The following is a 17,680-nucleotide window of genomic DNA, read 5'->3' on the forward strand; positions in this document are numbered from 1 at the left end:
ATCTACTGCTTTAGATAATTTAGTTATATTATCATTGCGTTTGTTTATTGGTTTACTTATTGAAAGGAAGTAGCTATATATTTTTAAAAACACACTGAAAGGGAAATATAGTGGTTTAAAATTAGAATAATCTGTTGAGAGTGGGGTGCGGTGGGGGGTTGCTTAAAAATATATCTGAAACGGTCGAAAAATAACCAAATCACCTGCGTGACAGTGACGCCGCAGCTTGACGCCCGCCCAGTGAATGATCTTCCCTGACATCGACGATCTTTGTCCTCCAACGTCTTGACGTGTCGTCAAGGGGACAGTGTGGGAAGTTTCCGATCTTGAAGTGTTTCTGTCATGAAGCACGCTGTATTTAATCTAAATTTGTATCAATTCTTTTAGGAATCATGTACCTGCCGCATTATAAGTGCAGGTCATCATGCAGTGGAGAAGACACGTTACTGGCCTCGCGTTTAGTTTCGTTTTCGTTGTTTCGTATTTCACGAATAAGGTGAGTTGTCTTTTAGCGGACAACGCAGATCAAGTTTTAGGTCATGATCAGGAAGATCATTAAGTTTTAGGGTGTTGTGAGCTAAGCCCTGTTAAAATATTTAGACAGTTTTATTTTAGTCGCAACCGGTTAGGTTTATGACTACCTCCAGTATACTGGCCGAGGAGAGCGAGTCTCAATTTAAACCAAACGTGACTTATTCCTTGAAAATTGGAGCAAATCGCCGAGTAACCCACATAATCGTCATTAACCGTTCACTCAAAACTATTTAAAGCCCTTTTCGGACCGCTGTAGCCCTGAACATGAACGTCAAAGCAGCGTAACAAAAGCTGTCTCAACTCATGGATTGGTATAAGTAATTGTAGAAAGTAAACAAGAGCAACTTGTAAAATGGATGCACAGTGAGCCGAAGGGAGGAGTGAACACTGCCAAGAATGAACCATAAAGTCAAAGCTCTGTTGTAGCAGAGAAAGGCTTGTGCACAGAGAGAAATGCTAAATCGAAAGGATTATGAATGGGGTTTGGTACTGTGTTGTGTTTAGTACCAAAGTTGCAATGACGAGAACTTTTTTTCCTTCTTCTTTTGCAGTTTGTCCTGTCTGTGTTAAAATTTACCTATCCAACCTTATTTCAAGGGTAAGTGGCTGAAAGCAAACCCTTAATGGAGCATTTCAAAAGTCGATTAAATTGATCTAAATGTGCAAATGTTCTGGACAGGAATAAAAAAAATGATGTAACCAAAAGGGACATTTTTGAACAAGGAATTCTTACATGTAGCCTGTAAATGGGTGATAAAATGATCAATTCAAAAACCTACAGTTTACTTTCACAAACATGAGAAGAAAAAAAAACTTTTTTTCCAGATGGCAGACACTCATTGGAGCGGTCCTGCTTCTGCTGTCTGGACAACTGGGATGGGTGGAAATGAGCCGAATCACCAGGTACCTTTACGAGTCTACTTACTACACACTGAAGGATTTATGCTTATCCGCCTTTATTTGATTATTTCATCTTGATGCGTTACAGATCTGCTGCTCTCTCCTGGCTTCCGGGCTCATTCCTCTTTGTGGGGAACATATACGCTGGCTCCAGGGCCTTATCACGCATAGTGAGTGACTTTGCAGTGTAGTTGGTGTTTCTAGATCTAATTATTTTTTGAAGATGGCTACCACAAACTGTACATCCCGTGCTTTACATCCCGTCATTCCTGTCTGTGCAGGACATTCCCTTTTTCTTCACTCTTCAGAATTCCTCCCATGTTGTCAGTTACATCATCATTAAGATCCTCCACAGAGAGGTAAGGGCGGCACCCACCCCCGGCGGAAAATAAAGACCACTGCTGCTTTGCAACGTTGATGAGCCACCAGCTCTTACTTAACTTTTCATGAAGTTTTAACTGCTCAATAATATTTCCTTTTTTTCCCTCTCTGTTCTCCATCAGAGGACACCGTGGCTTCGATTTACCAGGTATTTATCTGCATTTTAGGTACTCAAGAGGTTGCAGGAGATGGGTGAATACCAGGAGTTACACAGCTGTTTTATAGTCAAACGAATTCATAAATGTGCGTCTTCCTCCTACAGTATCTGCCTCATGCTGCTCTCAGCCATCAACCTTCCTCTCTATGACCCACAGGTAACAGTAGTCTGTTACACAGTGTAATGGTGGGTTTTGTATTGGCGGTGCACACAGACCTCGTTACTTTACACGTTTTTCCACTTTGCAGTTTGACTCCAGTGGTTACCTGTGGGCTGCCTGCCATCTGTTCTGTGTTGGTAAGTCTAAGAACACACATTGACGGAGAACGGTCGTTCTTGTCCTGATGATACACCAGATATCAAACTCAGGCTGTCACCAAGCAGGACATTGAACGCGGACATCTGGCACTGTTCTGATGTTTAGCAAATACCCCTGATCAATAATTTGTCCGTTCTTTCAAAAGTTGGTCAGTGTGCCCCAATTATTTGTCGATCAAATGCTGGCCTCTTTAAGTCTCCAAATTTAAGCAGAGCTCAGTGTGGATTCAGTTCCATCTTTATCGTATTTAATCAAAGATATTTGTCCTGTGGAATGTCCTAATCAAAGGCCCCTGTTAGCTGCTTTGGACAGAACTCAGTGTTGAACTAACACATCTCAGTTACTGTAAAGCAACATGTTGGTTGTGCATCATGTTACCATGGGAACCATGCATTAGTTGGTGAATCCGAATGGGTTATATATGGTTTTTATGTCTTGTCCCGATTTGCCAACAAGTCCTTTCTATAACCTACTGCTAATGTCGGGTGATTGGTGTGTTCATCACAGATAAGGAAAACCTCCCTGAGTTGATCTGGCTTCACAGTCCACCCCTTCAGGAGGCATCAGAATGTGTTTTCACTACGATAAAACATGTAGTAGATGGAGCTTTAGTGCTTTACTGCAGCAATGAACTTTGTGTGAATAACATTTCATTTCCAGGTGCGTACAGGGTGTTTCAAGTTCACTACAATTCCAACAACATAAGGTTAGTCTCAGTGCATTTTAAATGGGTTAAAAACCCGGGCAACATCTCATCTTTCACTAATAAACTGAATTTTTTTTGTGTGTGTGCGTGATCTCGTTCTAGTGATTTTGAGCAGCAGTGTATGAACTACTTGTTCAGGTAAGAATACATTTAAATGGTTTGATTTAAACCGGCGCCGTCGGTGAAAATCTTACACCAAAATAACTCCACTGGGAAAGCCTGAACTTAAGCATGACGTAAATAAAGATGCTTTCAGACTTCCACACAGTTTTACTTGCTGGAAATCATTTTAATACTGTTGGATCGAGTGATTTAATCTTTTTTTTCCACTATTGCACAAAAAATACAGAAATCCTCTCTGGTTTGAGGTGGTTTTTGACTGTTTTAGCACTATAACCCATACCGCCACCCCTCTGAAATGTGTCCGATTCACGTTTCTTTTTGCTTCATGAGTGAATGGAATAGCTGCCGTGGTTTCAGGTATCTAATAACACCTTTTTACTGTCTTAACCCAAGTGTGCTGCTGCTGGCCCTCGCTGCTCACCCAACAGGTAGGTTGATGTAGCGCGTGCTTTGGTTGGTTATGCGGCGTGGCGCGTACGTTTACACCCTGCACCCCTCTGTCCCTGCACAGGTGACCTCACAGGTGCTCTGGAGTTCCCCTCGCTTCAGTCCCACACATTTCACTGCGGTTGCTGCGCCAGGTGAGACGACCCGTCTTCTCGGCCCGACGGGAGAAGCAGAACCAGTACAGACAGTGTTGTGTCAGATCAGATCACATTTGTCTTTTCTCCTCAGTGCTTTGCTGAGCTTTTTGTTGCTGTTGGCGACGGTTAAATTAAAACGCGGGTTGTCTCTTGAGCACTTTGGGGTATGGATGTTCTTGTCTAAGGTAAATATGAAATTTTTATCAAAATCACACCCGACACAGACAAAAGTGATGGCTGATTTTATCAGTGGGACACTTTTTCTCCTCTCAGGTTACTGCCATGTTCCTCTCCCCGTTCGTCTTCGACACGGACACCAACGCTCCGTCTCTTTATTGGTAAGAACTCGGCTCGACTTTCTTCCCATTGTTGATCTTGTGGATTGTTTTTGGCACCAGGTGTATATAAAAAAAAGATCCAGGTGTTATCTGCTAAGAAGTCTCGGAACACTTTAAAAAGCGTAACGAGGATTGTGCCTGAATCTTTCTGAAATCGTTTTTGTCGATTGCAGCGTGGTCATCAGTCATGTTGGCGAGGCCCTGCTGGTGTATTCAGACAGAGATTCTCAACTGCGATGACAAAAAAAATTCCAAATGAGTTCACAGCCAGCCTTCATAAAGAGATTATTTTTTACTTCTTTTTTTATTGTTGCTTTCGTTTCATCTCTGTGCTCCTATCATCCCCAAACCAAATAAAACTGTGTACATACCGTCCTTTTTCTTTTTTTACAGCATTTCACCTAAAAAGAATTGGATTTATCGTACCAGGTTCTTTTTTTGACTGATCCCAGTTCATCCATGCAACCGTAATTTCGTGGAAAACGTGGATATTTGGGATCAGGAAGATCTTGGGAAGTTGAAAATTGCACATACATGTCTTGTGTTTTAGTTTTTCAAACACAATCCTTTGAAAGCACACAGAAGCTGGTCTGTTCATCCAGGCGGCAAGTGAACACCAGGCCTCAGCCACTGTGCATTCCTTACAAGGTCACTGGATTCCTACCGCTGTGCAATAAGAATATTTGCGAGTTGATTCAAACGCGTCTTCGATTAGGGAGAAGCGTCTTCAGTGTGCTGCTGTTTTGGCTTTGGGGAGAAGAAAGCGTTGAGTGGCTGCCGTCTCCGTAAACGTGCCTGAGGATTCTTCTCTTCCTTGATGTAACCTGGGACAGAGGACAAAGAAACTGACTTCTACCGTGCGTCTAAAATAAATGCATCAGTTCACAACGTTGTATCAAAAAACCCGAAGGGACGAGCTGAAATCTGCCATAACGTGCAACTAAATCAGGAGGATTACCTCTCTCGATGCAGGTTTGCGTCGATGGGAATCCGACTTCCCAGAAGTTTTCAGGCGTGCTGGGAGGAATGTACCGAAAGCGGTGCCTTGAACAGGCAGACAGCTTTTTCTGTTTTTCCTCCTCTGGCAGGTGAGCGTAATACTGCAGGAAACCACAATCATTTCAACAGCACCAGAGTAAAAAAACTAAACGCAACACGTCCGCCTCAAACTCAAAAATACTCACAACTTCACATTCCTTGCAGGTGGTGCCCTTCAGCTTTCTTCTTTCGTCTTTCTTGCGAACTACCGCCACGTGTGCAAAGGTCGGCCATCTGACGCACAAAGAGGAACGGTGCTGTTCACTCAGTGAATCCCAAACGAGAGCTTAAAAGAAGAAGCTGTGGACGCGTGGCGTGTTTCTTACCCAGCTTTACTCTGACGTGCAGCGGTTTCCTGAGAATCTTGTTCTGTGTCGGTTGGAACGAACAAGGACAAAACAACACATCCATGAGCCGACATCCGTACATCTAACTATAAATACAGGTCAAATCATGCTGGTTCTTCCCATCTACGAGCATACCGCTGTCGTCTTCTTTTTTCTCCCCTTCTTCGTTCTCGTCTTCATCATCGTCTTCACAAGGCTGGCTCCCGAAGTGCGAACTGTTAAAAGACTTGTACTCCCCATAAGCCGTCGTTTCAAACATCATGTCCAGACTGTCGTTTGCCTTCCCGCCCAGTCCTCGAAAAGAGAAAAAAAAAGGTCAAGTTATTCACAAAAGGTTTCCAGTTTGCTGGAGTTTGAGGTTGCCCAGGTCTGAAAATATCATTCAGATTTACAGGAAGCTGTTGTACAGTCGACTGTGCTGACAAATCCAGAAAGGAGACGTGGTTTTCCTTTAGAGTAACGTAAAGACAGCAAAATGGACTGCTGTCACTCATTAAGACAACTGGAAACCAGGCTCTGATGTAAGGTCGTCTCGACAACCTAAGAGGAACAATAACAGATCTATTCCACGAGTAAAATGTGTTTAAAGTTGGCTCCAAACATGTTCTGATTCAGTTTAATAATGTCAGTTTGATGGATGATCAAATCACATGCCTTTGGAATCGAAAACACTTTAACTGCCTCATGAGTCACAACTGTGCTCACGTTGGATTCTATATGATCATTTCAACTACGCTCACAATTCCCATCACAGAAGTTTGCGGGGAAACTGTGCCTACAACAGGGATCAGTATCACTACGGAAACGTGTTTTTCTATCAGTCTGATGTGTGGTAGTCTGAGCTCCATTTACTGCGTGTGCAAATGTGAGTTGTTAGAATCGGCACTATACGCTGTCACATAAGATAATAGCGTGCTTTAAGAGTTATTGAGAGCAATTTGTGCCCAGAGGGCGTCTTCTTTAAGGAGCGTGACTTAAACTCACCGGACTTTGTGTCTCTTCTGCCCTGACTGTTTCCTCGCGGACGCTGAAGCATGCTGTGACTGACCCATGTGCGGTCGGTATCCGTCAGCTCTCCACAACGCTGTTGTTCTTCCATTTCCTTGAACACAAAAACCGTCAAAGTTTCACACCTCACCCACCGAGTGAACGAGAAACGGTCGCGCGACTGTACCTCGTCTTCCCTCGGCTCGCTGTCACACATGGGCAGAGCGAGCGCAGGGTCAATGCTCCACATCGGCTCCACGGCGTGCTTCTCTTCAGCTGGGAAAGCACACTCAACCGGTCACATTGTTTTTTAAAGTCAAACACTCAACTCCTCACATTAAATAACTGATGCTGCGGAGAAACCACCTTGTTTTGCTTCAGGTTGGCCGTGTGAAGCGTTCAGATCCTGCAGAGAAGTTCTTCCTCCTTTAAGCTTATTCTGCGGCTTCTTGAAAGCAGGACTTATACAACAAACATTTGGCTTTTGGCTGGAAGTCCCAGACTGTTCTGACTGAACCTGCCGAGCATTAAAGGATTCACACAAAAACATTACTTTGTCTTAAGTTCATTGCTTTGTTTCTCTTTTTAAAAACAGGTTACATGTCACTCTTACACATATCTGTAGAAATGGATTTAAAAACCTATTTTAAAACTTGTTCTGAAAGCATGGATCAAAGTGATGCGTATGGATGCTTAAAAACTCAAAACAGTGCGCTTGCCTTGTTGGTGGTGTGGCTGACCACTTCAGCTTGATTGCGTTTGTCTTCCCTCTGTGCCTCCACCCCCTCTGGGTTACTTTCCCCCTTCGTCCATTTCACCTTGCAAATGGAGCTGCCTTCTACAAATCGCTGGTAGCGCGGGAGAAGAGACGGGGACCTCTCCGTGGTCGAGTCTGGACTGTGTTTCAGAGCGGATGAAGAGGAGGAGCAGTAAGGCCTTAAAACAGGAAAACAAACTCCGCTGAGGCATTGTTTGTTTGGTCGGTGTTTCTCCTTTCTGCAACACGTCATCTCAATGTGTGTCAGCTGTCGTCTTTCTTACTTTAAACGAACGTCGTGCTTCCAGGGACTTCTCGAGTCGCTTTTCTGATTCGGAGCCGACTCTATTTTCTGAGGAGAGGACAGTCGAAGCAGAAGAGGAACAGAGCTGAACCTTTTCAAACTAACTTTACGCGTTCACATCAGTGGTGACATTCCCTCCCGGGGCACCCACCATGCGATGGTGCTCAAGAAGTTCAAGGGCACACGTCTCTGCAACCGCCTCCTCCCCGTCGTCTTTCTCATCCTCTGAGACAAGACAGAGACGTGTTCAGCGAACAATCAAACCTGTCACTGTTTGATGTATCAAAGCTACAGAGGCGACTGAGCATGTTCAGCCATCACAGAACTAAAACAGCTCAGTTATGTCTTGAACCCCTGAGTCTAAAAGGCAGACAAGCAGGCTGAGCAGCTACTTCATCAGGTGGATTACAGTATGTTAATAAGGAGTTTTGAGCTGGCGTTTTGTTTCCCATTGATCAGTTTCTACGTGAAATGGTGAAAAAGGACAGTGAATGAGGTCATACTTGAGATCTGGGATGCGTCCAGTTCACAAGTGTTGGGTACAAGCATGTCTACTCTCCTGGGATTCTTTGTGGCTTCAGGAGGATCTTTATGCAACTCTTCAAAAAGAGAGGAAAAAAAAGGAATGTTAGAACACCCTGCACCTTCAGGAACGTGATGAAGGAGGAAGGAGCTTTGACGACGACTGACCGTAGAAGAGTGAGCTGTTAGACGAGGGCAGAGGCATCTCTGCATAACGAACATGCCTAACTTTATCGGGGCGTTTGCGTTTCCTCAGTTTGTTCGCCACAGGCAGCGAGCTCGCCAGGAGCGGCGAGTCTGGGATGACGCCCTCCTCCGACTCCGGGGACGAGGCGTCCTTTGGCTCCGCACTGATACAAAACAACATCTGCAGTGTGTGACGGGGAACTGAAACTTAACTGGAAGAGTGTATTCCTGTGCAGAACACCACAAACTGAACAGCCACTAAAAGTAGAGCCACACGTCTGCTCCCCCTGTAAAGCACAGGCTGTGAACATGCAATGCACATCCTGGTCAGGTTTTAAATATAGAACTAGATGTGAAACCACTGCGATGTTCTGGCTGCAAGACTTATATCTACACAAAAAAAAAACTGCTTAATGTTTAGTTAATTAGAAATATCATCATGTTGAAAAAGAACACAACATCACTGTAGATACACTGAAGAGCTTACGGAGAGGCTTTTAACGTTTGCAGCTCAGCTTGTAGTTTTTTGTTTTCATCCTCCAGGCTGCTCCTCTCGTTCTCTGGAACAAACAAGACATTTCAACACCAGTCCCACTGAACATCATTACTGGACCAGGGGCTGCACGGACACAGTTTAAAGCTCCGTGAGGCTCAAATGTTAAATCTGGTGTAAAAGCTGAGGCTCATTAAAAGTTTACAGTTAGCGCTTAACCAGCAGACATTGCTCTTTATTTCATATCAAGGAGGGTGGTGAGCTCCGCTTAATCGCTTCTTTGCGTGAGGAAACTCACTAAGTTTGGCGACAAGTTGCAGATTCTGATCCCGATTGGTTTTCAGGTTCTCCTCTAAAATGGCGCATCGATCACACTCTCCTGCTCGGAGCCTGGAAGCAGGAAACATTGCGGTTTGTTTCACACATCACATCGATATGTCAACACTCTAAAAGCTGATTTTGTAATTAATGGCTTTATTTTTTCAGATCAAGTAGAGGGTGTCTAAAAATACAAATCTGCAGTTAAACGAGAGCGATTCCAGGCCATAAAAATCAGGGCAGAGAGCTCAAAGTATTATGCTTTGAAAATAGAAAACAAATGGGTAGAAACAGGAGTCAATGTCTGTCAAAAAAGAAAAAAAGAACGCCTGAAGAGCATAATGCAAGATGCAAAACATTTCTATATGATCCTACCGAGATATGTTTTACAAAGCTGGAAATTTCAACCGGTAGATCAGTTCGATTTTGTGTCCCTCTAGGTGAAGAGGACATGTTACCTTTCTTCCAGAAGATTGATGGTGTCCTGCAGGGTTTTGTTCTGCTCCTTCAGCTGTTGGTTGCGATTGTAAAACACCTCCAGCCTCTGAGCATCTCTGTGATGGACAAACTTCATCTCAGTTAACACAGATTACGTGTTACGTGCATGTAACAATTAACCCCGCTTACTGAGTTAATATACTCACAGACAGCGGTCCTTTTTTAACTTGCTCACTTTTGCCTCCAGGTCTGGGAAGAGCAAGAAATGTAGTGTTTACAGTGTAAACTAGGCAAAAAAATTGTTTGTGTGACACACCACGGGTCAGTCACCTTTTAGCGCATTTTGGTGGCACTCTCCAAGTTGCCTCCATAAGTCCTCAAAGGGATCAGCTGGTTTGGTTGACCCACTGCTGTCTCCCGGGCTGCTCATCCTCCATTCACCTCCAATACTGTCAACAGGCAGCTGCCCCCCTACTGTAGCTACAACCAACACACCCTGAACAGAAAACGCCTTTGTCAACCAACTTTCAACACTTAGGACTCTATAACAGCCCAGCTACTAAAATTATGTTAGTGTGAACCCAACGAACACGAACAATTTAACATGTCTCAACTGTCTCGAGAATCCCTCTTTTAGGGTAAAAGACGAGTTCGGGAACTCTCAAAGCTAATTAGCCAAATGCTCTTTTTCACTGTTTCAACGTTTATAAATTATTAACTTCAAGTTAAATATATTCTACAGTACAAAGCTGTACATATTTCACCGTTTCTCCGAATATTGAGAAAGGTTCAATACCTCCTGAACTCTGTTTATTTTCTCATATCCATAACATGAAGTCCTGCCAAAGAGACAACGCAGCAAACTCTGAGTGAGATAAATGACATGAGGTCGAGACAAATACTTACAGTAAATGCTAGAAGCTGTCCAAATATGACACTTTTATAAATCGTTAAACTAATAGATAAATATACTTTTCTCTCATACTCTAACATCAAACCATCGAAAGTCCGCGCGTTGAAGTGCATGCTGGGAAGTCTTCTTCTTCTCGGAAATCTTGTGGACGAACAGCTTCGACGCCATCCCGTGGCGGAAAGTAACCGAGTATAGACATATACCTCCGTGCAGAGCTATAGAGTATATACTCTATAGCGCTGCCTCCGTGTATTTACGGACAGTTTGAAGGTGCTCGGGTATTTCCACTTATTTTTATATTTTCTGTAACTGCTCATTAGCATTCACACGTCTATCTCAAAGAGCAGCTTATCATTAAAGATTTAATCAATTAGTTTCTTCTGACATAAGCTGTGTGTTGGCAGGGTCACATCTCAGATATCTGGGAATTTAAGAAGTTTTTTTTAATTGATTTTTTAATCTTGTCTAAAGAGATGAAACTCTATATACATCTAAAACAGTTCCATCTCCAGCAGGTACAGCAGGTACACTGATGCCTCATAATCTAATGAAGTCTCACATATAAATGAGGGACCAAACCAGTACTTTCACCTTAATTTTGTGCAATCTTTCTTCAGTCTTTTTTTTTCCCGGGATGAATTTTAATCATAATACATTATTGGTTCATACAATGTCATATTGGTACATTTACCCAAATACAGGACATGAATACTTAGGGGAACGCTACACGGTGATAAACACAAACCTGTGCCTGTTAGGACGTATAGTCAATGTCAAATTCAAAATCCTGTAGATCAAATATTTTTCATGAAATATTAAAATGTCTTGCTCTCCCTCTCTCAACACTTCATATGTTTTCCATCCAAATTTGGACGTTTTGCACAGCACACAAGCCGCTTTGGCTTCAGATTTGGGTTCAGCAGTGTAAACCTGTGCACATGTGCATCCAAAACGCATGCAAACAGAATTCCCATTTTTGCATAAATGATCGTATGACAGAAAACGAGCGACAGCCATCAACCTTATACTTGTTTTTTATTTTTTGGTCTTTCTTTAGAGTACAAAACAGGAACCAAAATCACAAAAATAACATTTACAAAACAGATCATTTAACTGAGGTGACCGAGGCAACATAGAAAAGCATGTTTGAAACAGTGATATTGGTGGGTTAGCCTTGAGGTAAGACAGCGAGCAATGTCAAAAGGTAATATATCTTAAACTGTTTTGACTTAGTGCCTTCACTCAGTAGTGCTATTCACAATTGGAGTATAACGATAACATGTCGTCCTAACATATCCACAGTTAGCAGTGATTTAATGATGTAGTGTCAGAGCTACCCAAGAACAAACCAACTAGGGTGACACGTAGGCCTACAATTCTAAGCATGTCTCACTTGTATGGCACCATTTTTTTTAATAGTTTCTATTTTAAGACACCTCCATACACACAAACACGCACACGCATGCATGCATACACAATACTGCGCCTGCTCATTTATTCTTATCAAATTTGGTGCAAATGTTTTCCAAAGAACTCCAGCTCTCTTTGCTCCGCACCTAAAACACTCCGGGCTAAAAATCAGGGGGGACAGTTTGGTTTTTTTTTTCCTTCTAATAATACCCGAGCTGTCGCTGCTTCAGAATTTTGGGGAAAACAATTAAGAGGAGGGGGGGACGACACACTCCTTACTGTTATAGTGTTGGAGCGGCCGTCCGTCAGAGGCAAAAACTCAAAACTCCCATCTTTGTCCTAAAATACAAACACAGTAAGACACAATGCATACAACGCATCACTCAAAAATAAAAACAAAGAAAAAAAAATAACCTAGCATCACTTCCCTAAACACAAAGCGGTGAAAATGGTACAGTTGGCCTGCTCTAGCTTGCGCAGGAATATTTTTGCATGGACAAACGTGTCTTTTCTTCTTTCACATTAATGACATAGTCACTGGTGATTCAGCATTGCAGGTTATTACTTATTTTTTTCTGTTTTTTCTCTTGGTTCCTTTGGACGTGTGCCTTTAGTTGACGTTTGCATCTGTCGCAGCAGGTAGATTGAGCTAGCATTACTTCATATATCTATATATACACATGCATTCAACATCATATGTATCCCCCAAACTAAAGAAAAAACTAAACATAAAAAGAAAAAAAAAACTCCCTTTTCACCACTTAAAAGAGTTGAAGCTAGAAAACCTGCATGACAAGTCCACAAAAAGTTTTTTTTGCAGTTGGATGCGAGATATGCGTCAGGCCGTAGAGATGCTGGCGTTGAGGGCGGGGGGAGGGGTTAGCATGGAATGCAGCCTTATGCCATTAAGAGGGGTCGTGGGGATGGGCCTATTCTTCATCCCCTCCCTTATAAAAAACAAAAAAAAACAAGCCTCTTTCTATGGAGTTGGGTTTTTAGATTCACATTATGCTGGAAGAAGAGTAACTGGTTAAAGACGCTGCCGGGGGGGCAGGTCGTCACCAAGAGCAAAAAACACTGGAGTCGAGTGTGAATGCATATCTACCATCTTCTAACCTGCAAGAGAAGAACGTGCATCAGTACAAACCCACAGCGCGTGTCCAGCTGTGCTGATTTGGAATCATCCACATGTGGTACTCACACTTCGGTCCCTTCACCACTGTGGGGGCACGTAGCTGTAGCTGGGGGTGCCCGGGTTCCGATATGTGGGCATCGTGACTGGGTGTGGGGCAACGGGCGCTGGTGACTGAGTCGTCAGCAGAGTTCCTGAGAAACACAGCAAACACCCCGGTTAGAGCTCACAAAGTGGCGCGTTTGCGTTCGCTACAGCGAAATGACGCCGTCGCTCACCAGCTGACATGGCCATGGTCGTGCCGGCTACCATCCCCATGGCAACACCGTTGTGGCGGGCGGAAGGGATGGGCTGAGCATACATAGCTGCAGGCATCCCGTTGGGCTGCACCACCGTCGTGTGGTGTATGACATGAGGGGGCGCAGCGTACAGCGGCTGCGTGTAGTAGGCCCCTTGTTGTTGTGAGGGTATTAGTGCCTGAGATCGCAAACAAACAAGGCGACATGGTCCAGATCAGAGCGCTAAACGACCTCACGACAACACCAGAACTAAAACGCTAAACCCACTGACCTGTGCGTAGGGGTTCTGTTGGGGATAGGTGCTCCTGACAGGGTAAACGGCAGCATGGTAGGGGTTTGGTGAGGAGGAGTATGGAGGAACGGTCCCCGTGTTGGGAGAGCAGGACATCTTGAAAGGAGTGCCAGGACTGTAGCCTAGAATGGGAGGAGAAGGAAGGAAGGTCTGCTTTGTGTTTTGGAACCAGACAACAGGAGTTCTCACCGTAGCGCCGGCAGCGGAGCTCGGTAAACAAACGCTGTGTCCAAATTTCCATACGTTGCATTACATCCCGAGCGTGTTCAGCACCATTAATCATGCCTGTAAGTGAATAAACAGTGGTTTGCATATCTCCGGTGCAAAAAGTCTTGATTCATCCATCAGTCCTTCATGTTTTGCATCCAAGAATCCAGACTTTTTTGTAATCTTTTAAAGTGCTCTTTGAAAGTTTTCCGGATGTCACTGGCTGCTTTTTCCACTTACGTTTAGCTGAGTCTGTGTAGCGGACCAATCAGAGAAATGCAGCTCCTCATAAGGGATGTATATTTTTTTGTTTTGTAGGCCACTTAACGCTGGCCTGTGAATCATTCAAGCATGAAAAAGGCACTAAAGTCAAAGGACAAACGCAAAGATATAATTTATCCCAATTTCTTTAGCTGCATCTACAAAGAAACAGAATTCGAGCAGAACCCTGACACAGGACCCGAGAGATGCATCTACTGTTCAATGTAGCCTCATCAGAAATGGTCTTAAGGGAAACAGGGAGAAAAGGCTGAGCTATGCCAAATGACACAAGAAGTGGACTGAAAATCAGTGGCAATAAGTTTTATGGAGGGATGAATCCTCCCCAGAGCCGGGACCTCAACATTACCGAGAACTATTCCTGAGGACTGCTCAGAGAAATGACAGGAGAGCTGGTCTAAGAGGGCTCAGGCTGTGTTGAAGAATAAAGGCGCTCCTACCGGATATTTCTATTCAAGTTTGCACCCATTTCCTTGGCAATATAAAGAAATGGTTGACTCAAGACTTTTTTTTGCGCAGCACAGTTTCTCGGTGAAGGCACTCGAGACATTTATATCACCGGGTCACTTCCTAATAGACAAATAACCACGGCAACCCATCCACAATGTATCTGCGCACACTGACGTTTCACTGAGCCACTTTCATTTAACTGAAGGGCTACTGCATTGTGGGAGATTTGTGCCAATTCATGCAGTCCTGCTGAAATTTCACAGAATATGCTCTCGTATTCTCTGGCATACACAGGCAAATGTTGAGTCTATTTTCAGTTTTTAAGAGTCTCAGTGACAGCTGGATAATAAAAATGTTTTTTTGTTTTTTTTAAATGAACCACAACCCTATCGGAAGCATCTGTAAGACAAATTTCAAACATGCTTCTTGTAAGCCGCAGTAGAGTTCAACCTTACCGCTGGGGAAGGCTGGGTTTGCTCCTGCATACATGCTGGGAGTGTATGCTGGGGCGGCAGCAGCATAGCCCACAGGGAATCCAGCTGTTGGGACCAAACACACAAAAAAAAAAGAAGAAAGAAAGAAAGAAATGCATTGGTTTGGGAACTTAAAATAGATTTAATGTTGTTTTCTTGTGAACGGGAACGCGGAATTACCTGGATAGCCTAGACCCTTAGTGTTGGTGAAGGGGACCCCTGTTGGTGCAGGGCTGTATAAAGGATTCATGTTGATCGTCTGCTCACAGGTGCTGAAAAGGCAAAGAAAATAAGCATTTAAGCGAGTCCTGGAAAGAGAACAAACAAACGTTTCGCGTACCGCAGCTCTCCTCGAGACTGCTCTTCTACGCCAGCCAGGCTGACATTCCCAAACATCAAATCTGGAAGAGTTGAGATGGTTTGGAAAACGCAAAACTTGCCCAGAAGCAGCAAAAACCTTCTGAGTGGTAACGCGTGCTGTGGTCAAACCAATCTGTGTTCCGGGTCTTTTTTTGAGAGAGAGAGAAATGGAAGCTGTGCGCCGTGGATCAAAGATTAAAGGAACCACTCAGACTGTTATCAGCAAACGCTCCTGAAGCCGGGCTCTGCGGTGGCATTGGGTTGCATCAGTGCCCTTGACAAAGGTAACGCACACTTCTGCGATGGCAGCATCGATGTAAAAAAGGTAAACAGATCTTATGAGATGACATCTTTTCCAGGGACATTGATGCAAAACCCCATTCTGCACTCATCACCAGCAGGGAATGAGTTTCTAAGCATTGGGAGATTTTCTCATATCATACATACTTGTATATATTTTTTCAAAAAGCTGTTTTGTGCTTCATCACCAAGGACTCCATTCTGAGACTCCCGCTACTGTAGCAGGATAGATTACTTATTACTCACACGTATGCCTCCCCCCCAAAACAAAAATAACCCCACCCGCTAAGTCTCGAGATCAGATAACAAATTATTGCACCACTTTACATTTAAGTGATTGTATTGGGAAGGGTGAAGAGATGCAAATGATAGAATTTTTGTTCTCCGTGTGAATACTGGCAGCACCTCAGAAAAGATGACCTTGCTAGATCATGGTCACCTTATCTATATATCATTTATACATGCTTCATCCTGTAGGGGGATTGTAGGGAGCTGGCACCTTTCCTAGCCGACTGTGGGCAGACAGCACTGTACCCCCTGGACGGACTGCCAGTCCATCATAGGGCCAGTAGAGAGACAGACATCTGTGCACACTGACAGCAGCATCCATGTTTATAGGTAACAAAACATTCATGTCACTGGACAGTGACGTTAAACCGGACAGAACTCACCCCACTGTACACACTGACAGTGGATGCAAACAGAAATCAAAAGTGCATCTTGAGATAAATCTGTGAAAAAAACAACACGTTTCACTTTAAATCCACTTTTCAACAGTCACACAACTAGTTTAATTTCCATTTCCAGGCGACTTCTGCTCCAGACGATCCCAGTTAATAAAATAATAAAGAATAAAGAAAAGAAAAGAAAAGAAATGCTCGGCTTCCGTTCAGTTTAGCCTCTCTGCTGCCCTCTTGCGACGATAGTTAAAAACACAATTACATCACATTACAAGGCAGTTCATTAAAGGGGAGACCTTGACGAGTAAAAGAAGTACATTTTAAATCATAAAACGGTGCGATTACTTTAGCTAGGACATGCGTGCAGTTTGGTATTGTACGACGTTCACGGCAAAAGCCCCAATTTATTAAATTGTCTGACTCATTGTGGATATCATCAGGATATCATTTTACATACATTGTTGACATGAAATTTCCCCTTTTTAAGAGAAAACAAACAACCCAGACAGTTCAGTTCAATAATTCGACTGCATTTAAACAACTTGTCATTCTAGTCTTCCAACAGACACACAAGGAGCGAAAAGTGAGGAATTTCATTAGGTTAATGATTTACTTTTCTTTTTTTCTTTTTAAAAAAAAATAATTATAAAGTGCTGCTCTCTGGTTTGCTTGAAAGCTTGTTTCCCGTAAGTCTCAACAACATCAAGGTGAGTCTACGCTCTTGGAGATGACGTTAGGTATGCTGCCTGTATCGAATAAAGATGGCAACCTTTAAGTAGAAGAATTTCCAAAGGTGAACATAGCGCGGCTTTGTTATCACTAGCTAGCTTAGCTCGCGAGGCTCAGAGGCTGCAGCTCCTGGGGTCGGCTGAGCGTGTTTGCTCTTCGCAGCTGGGCTCCGATAAACACTGTGACCTGTAAATCACCTGTATGACCGCGCAAAACCACTGAACTGTCCCCGGACAGCAGACGGATGGGGACAAGCTTGTCAACAGGCCGCGCGGCTCAGGAGGCAGGCAGCCAGACAGCTGTGCTCTGCAGTGACGCCTGTCCCAACACTACAGCTAACTCACGAGTCTCACTGATTTGGTAATAACGCACGACAACTTACTTGTTTACTGATTTGACCGCGCGTTTGCTTCCTCCTCTGGTCCTCTGGTGTTAAATGAAATTGAGCTAGCTCGTGTTTTGTTCCCAGATGCTTTGCTTAACTCTTTTGAGCACCCCGCGTCACTTCCGTGTACTGTCACGTGGTCTTCATAACAACACTTCGCTGTTTCAGTTGACGGGTTTTTCATTTGCGTTATGTTTTTAGTCTTAACACCTCAACGCAATGGGTTTTCTATTTTTTTTCACTATAAAGATAATCTTGAAAAATATTACGACGGAAACTAAACGAAAGAAACAGTTCGGATAGGAAAAAATGTCCAGTTCACAATGGCACATTTATCAA

At 43.6% G+C, this 17,680-nt stretch overlaps 4 protein-coding genes across 5 annotated transcripts in view; 1 reads left to right on the forward strand and 3 right to left on the reverse strand.

The window, feature by feature from the left end:
• The window catches only part of nsmaf (neutral sphingomyelinase (N-SMase) activation associated factor), a 61,812-nt gene that overhangs the window by 12,375 nt on the left and 31,757 nt on the right, over window positions 1-17,680 (reverse strand). The gene's annotated exons all lie outside the window — the stretch shown is intronic.
• Window positions 279-4,413, forward strand: LOC140284801 (UDP-N-acetylglucosamine transporter TMEM241 homolog). The gene is made up of 15 exons (XM_072378795.1): window positions 279-496; window positions 1,086-1,132; window positions 1,360-1,437; window positions 1,523-1,604; window positions 1,716-1,793; window positions 1,938-1,963; window positions 2,078-2,129; window positions 2,221-2,269; window positions 2,952-2,997; window positions 3,100-3,135; window positions 3,514-3,548; window positions 3,632-3,701; window positions 3,796-3,889; window positions 3,978-4,042; window positions 4,216-4,413. The coding sequence occupies exons 1-15, from the start codon at window positions 425-427 to the stop codon at window positions 4,280-4,282; spliced, it is 897 nt and encodes a 298-aa protein (XP_072234896.1). The 5' UTR covers window positions 279-424; the 3' UTR covers window positions 4,283-4,413.
• Window positions 4,730-10,264, reverse strand: rbbp8 (retinoblastoma binding protein 8). Its single transcript, XM_072378875.1, has 19 exons — window positions 10,229-10,264; window positions 9,763-9,928; window positions 9,639-9,681; window positions 9,453-9,548; window positions 8,975-9,066; window positions 8,671-8,743; window positions 8,166-8,347; window positions 7,979-8,074; window positions 7,627-7,700; window positions 7,456-7,523; window positions 7,134-7,350; window positions 6,781-6,931; window positions 6,602-6,690; window positions 6,412-6,529; window positions 5,563-5,721; window positions 5,407-5,449; window positions 5,227-5,314; window positions 5,001-5,142; window positions 4,730-4,866 (listed from the first exon to the last, which is right to left on the reverse strand). The coding sequence occupies exons 2-19, from the start codon at window positions 9,860-9,862 to the stop codon at window positions 4,754-4,756; spliced, it is 1,944 nt and encodes a 647-aa protein (XP_072234976.1). The 5' UTR covers window positions 9,863-9,928; window positions 10,229-10,264; the 3' UTR covers window positions 4,730-4,753.
• Window positions 11,364-17,503, reverse strand: fam168b (family with sequence similarity 168 member B). Of its 2 annotated transcripts, none has more exons than XM_072379081.1 (7): window positions 17,339-17,503; window positions 15,068-15,159; window positions 14,870-14,953; window positions 13,458-13,600; window positions 13,166-13,364; window positions 12,957-13,081; window positions 11,364-12,871 (listed from the first exon to the last, which is right to left on the reverse strand). In XM_072379081.1, the coding sequence occupies exons 2-6, from the start codon at window positions 15,135-15,137 to the stop codon at window positions 12,969-12,971; spliced, it is 609 nt and encodes a 202-aa protein (XP_072235182.1). In that variant the 5' UTR covers window positions 15,138-15,159; window positions 17,339-17,503; the 3' UTR covers window positions 11,364-12,871; window positions 12,957-12,968. The 2 variants fall into 2 exon arrangements, with proteins under 2 accessions (XP_072235182.1, XP_072235183.1); XM_072379082.1 differs by lacking the exon at window positions 17,339-17,503 and adding an exon at window positions 17,143-17,312 and having other exon boundaries at window positions 12,321-12,871.

The sequence above is a fragment of the Leuresthes tenuis genome, unplaced genomic scaffold (genome assembly GCF_036924035.1).
Source record: "Leuresthes tenuis unplaced genomic scaffold, fLeuTen1.0.hap1 SCAF_24, whole genome shotgun sequence".
Lineage (NCBI taxonomy): Eukaryota > Metazoa > Chordata > Actinopteri > Atheriniformes > Atherinopsidae > Leuresthes > Leuresthes tenuis.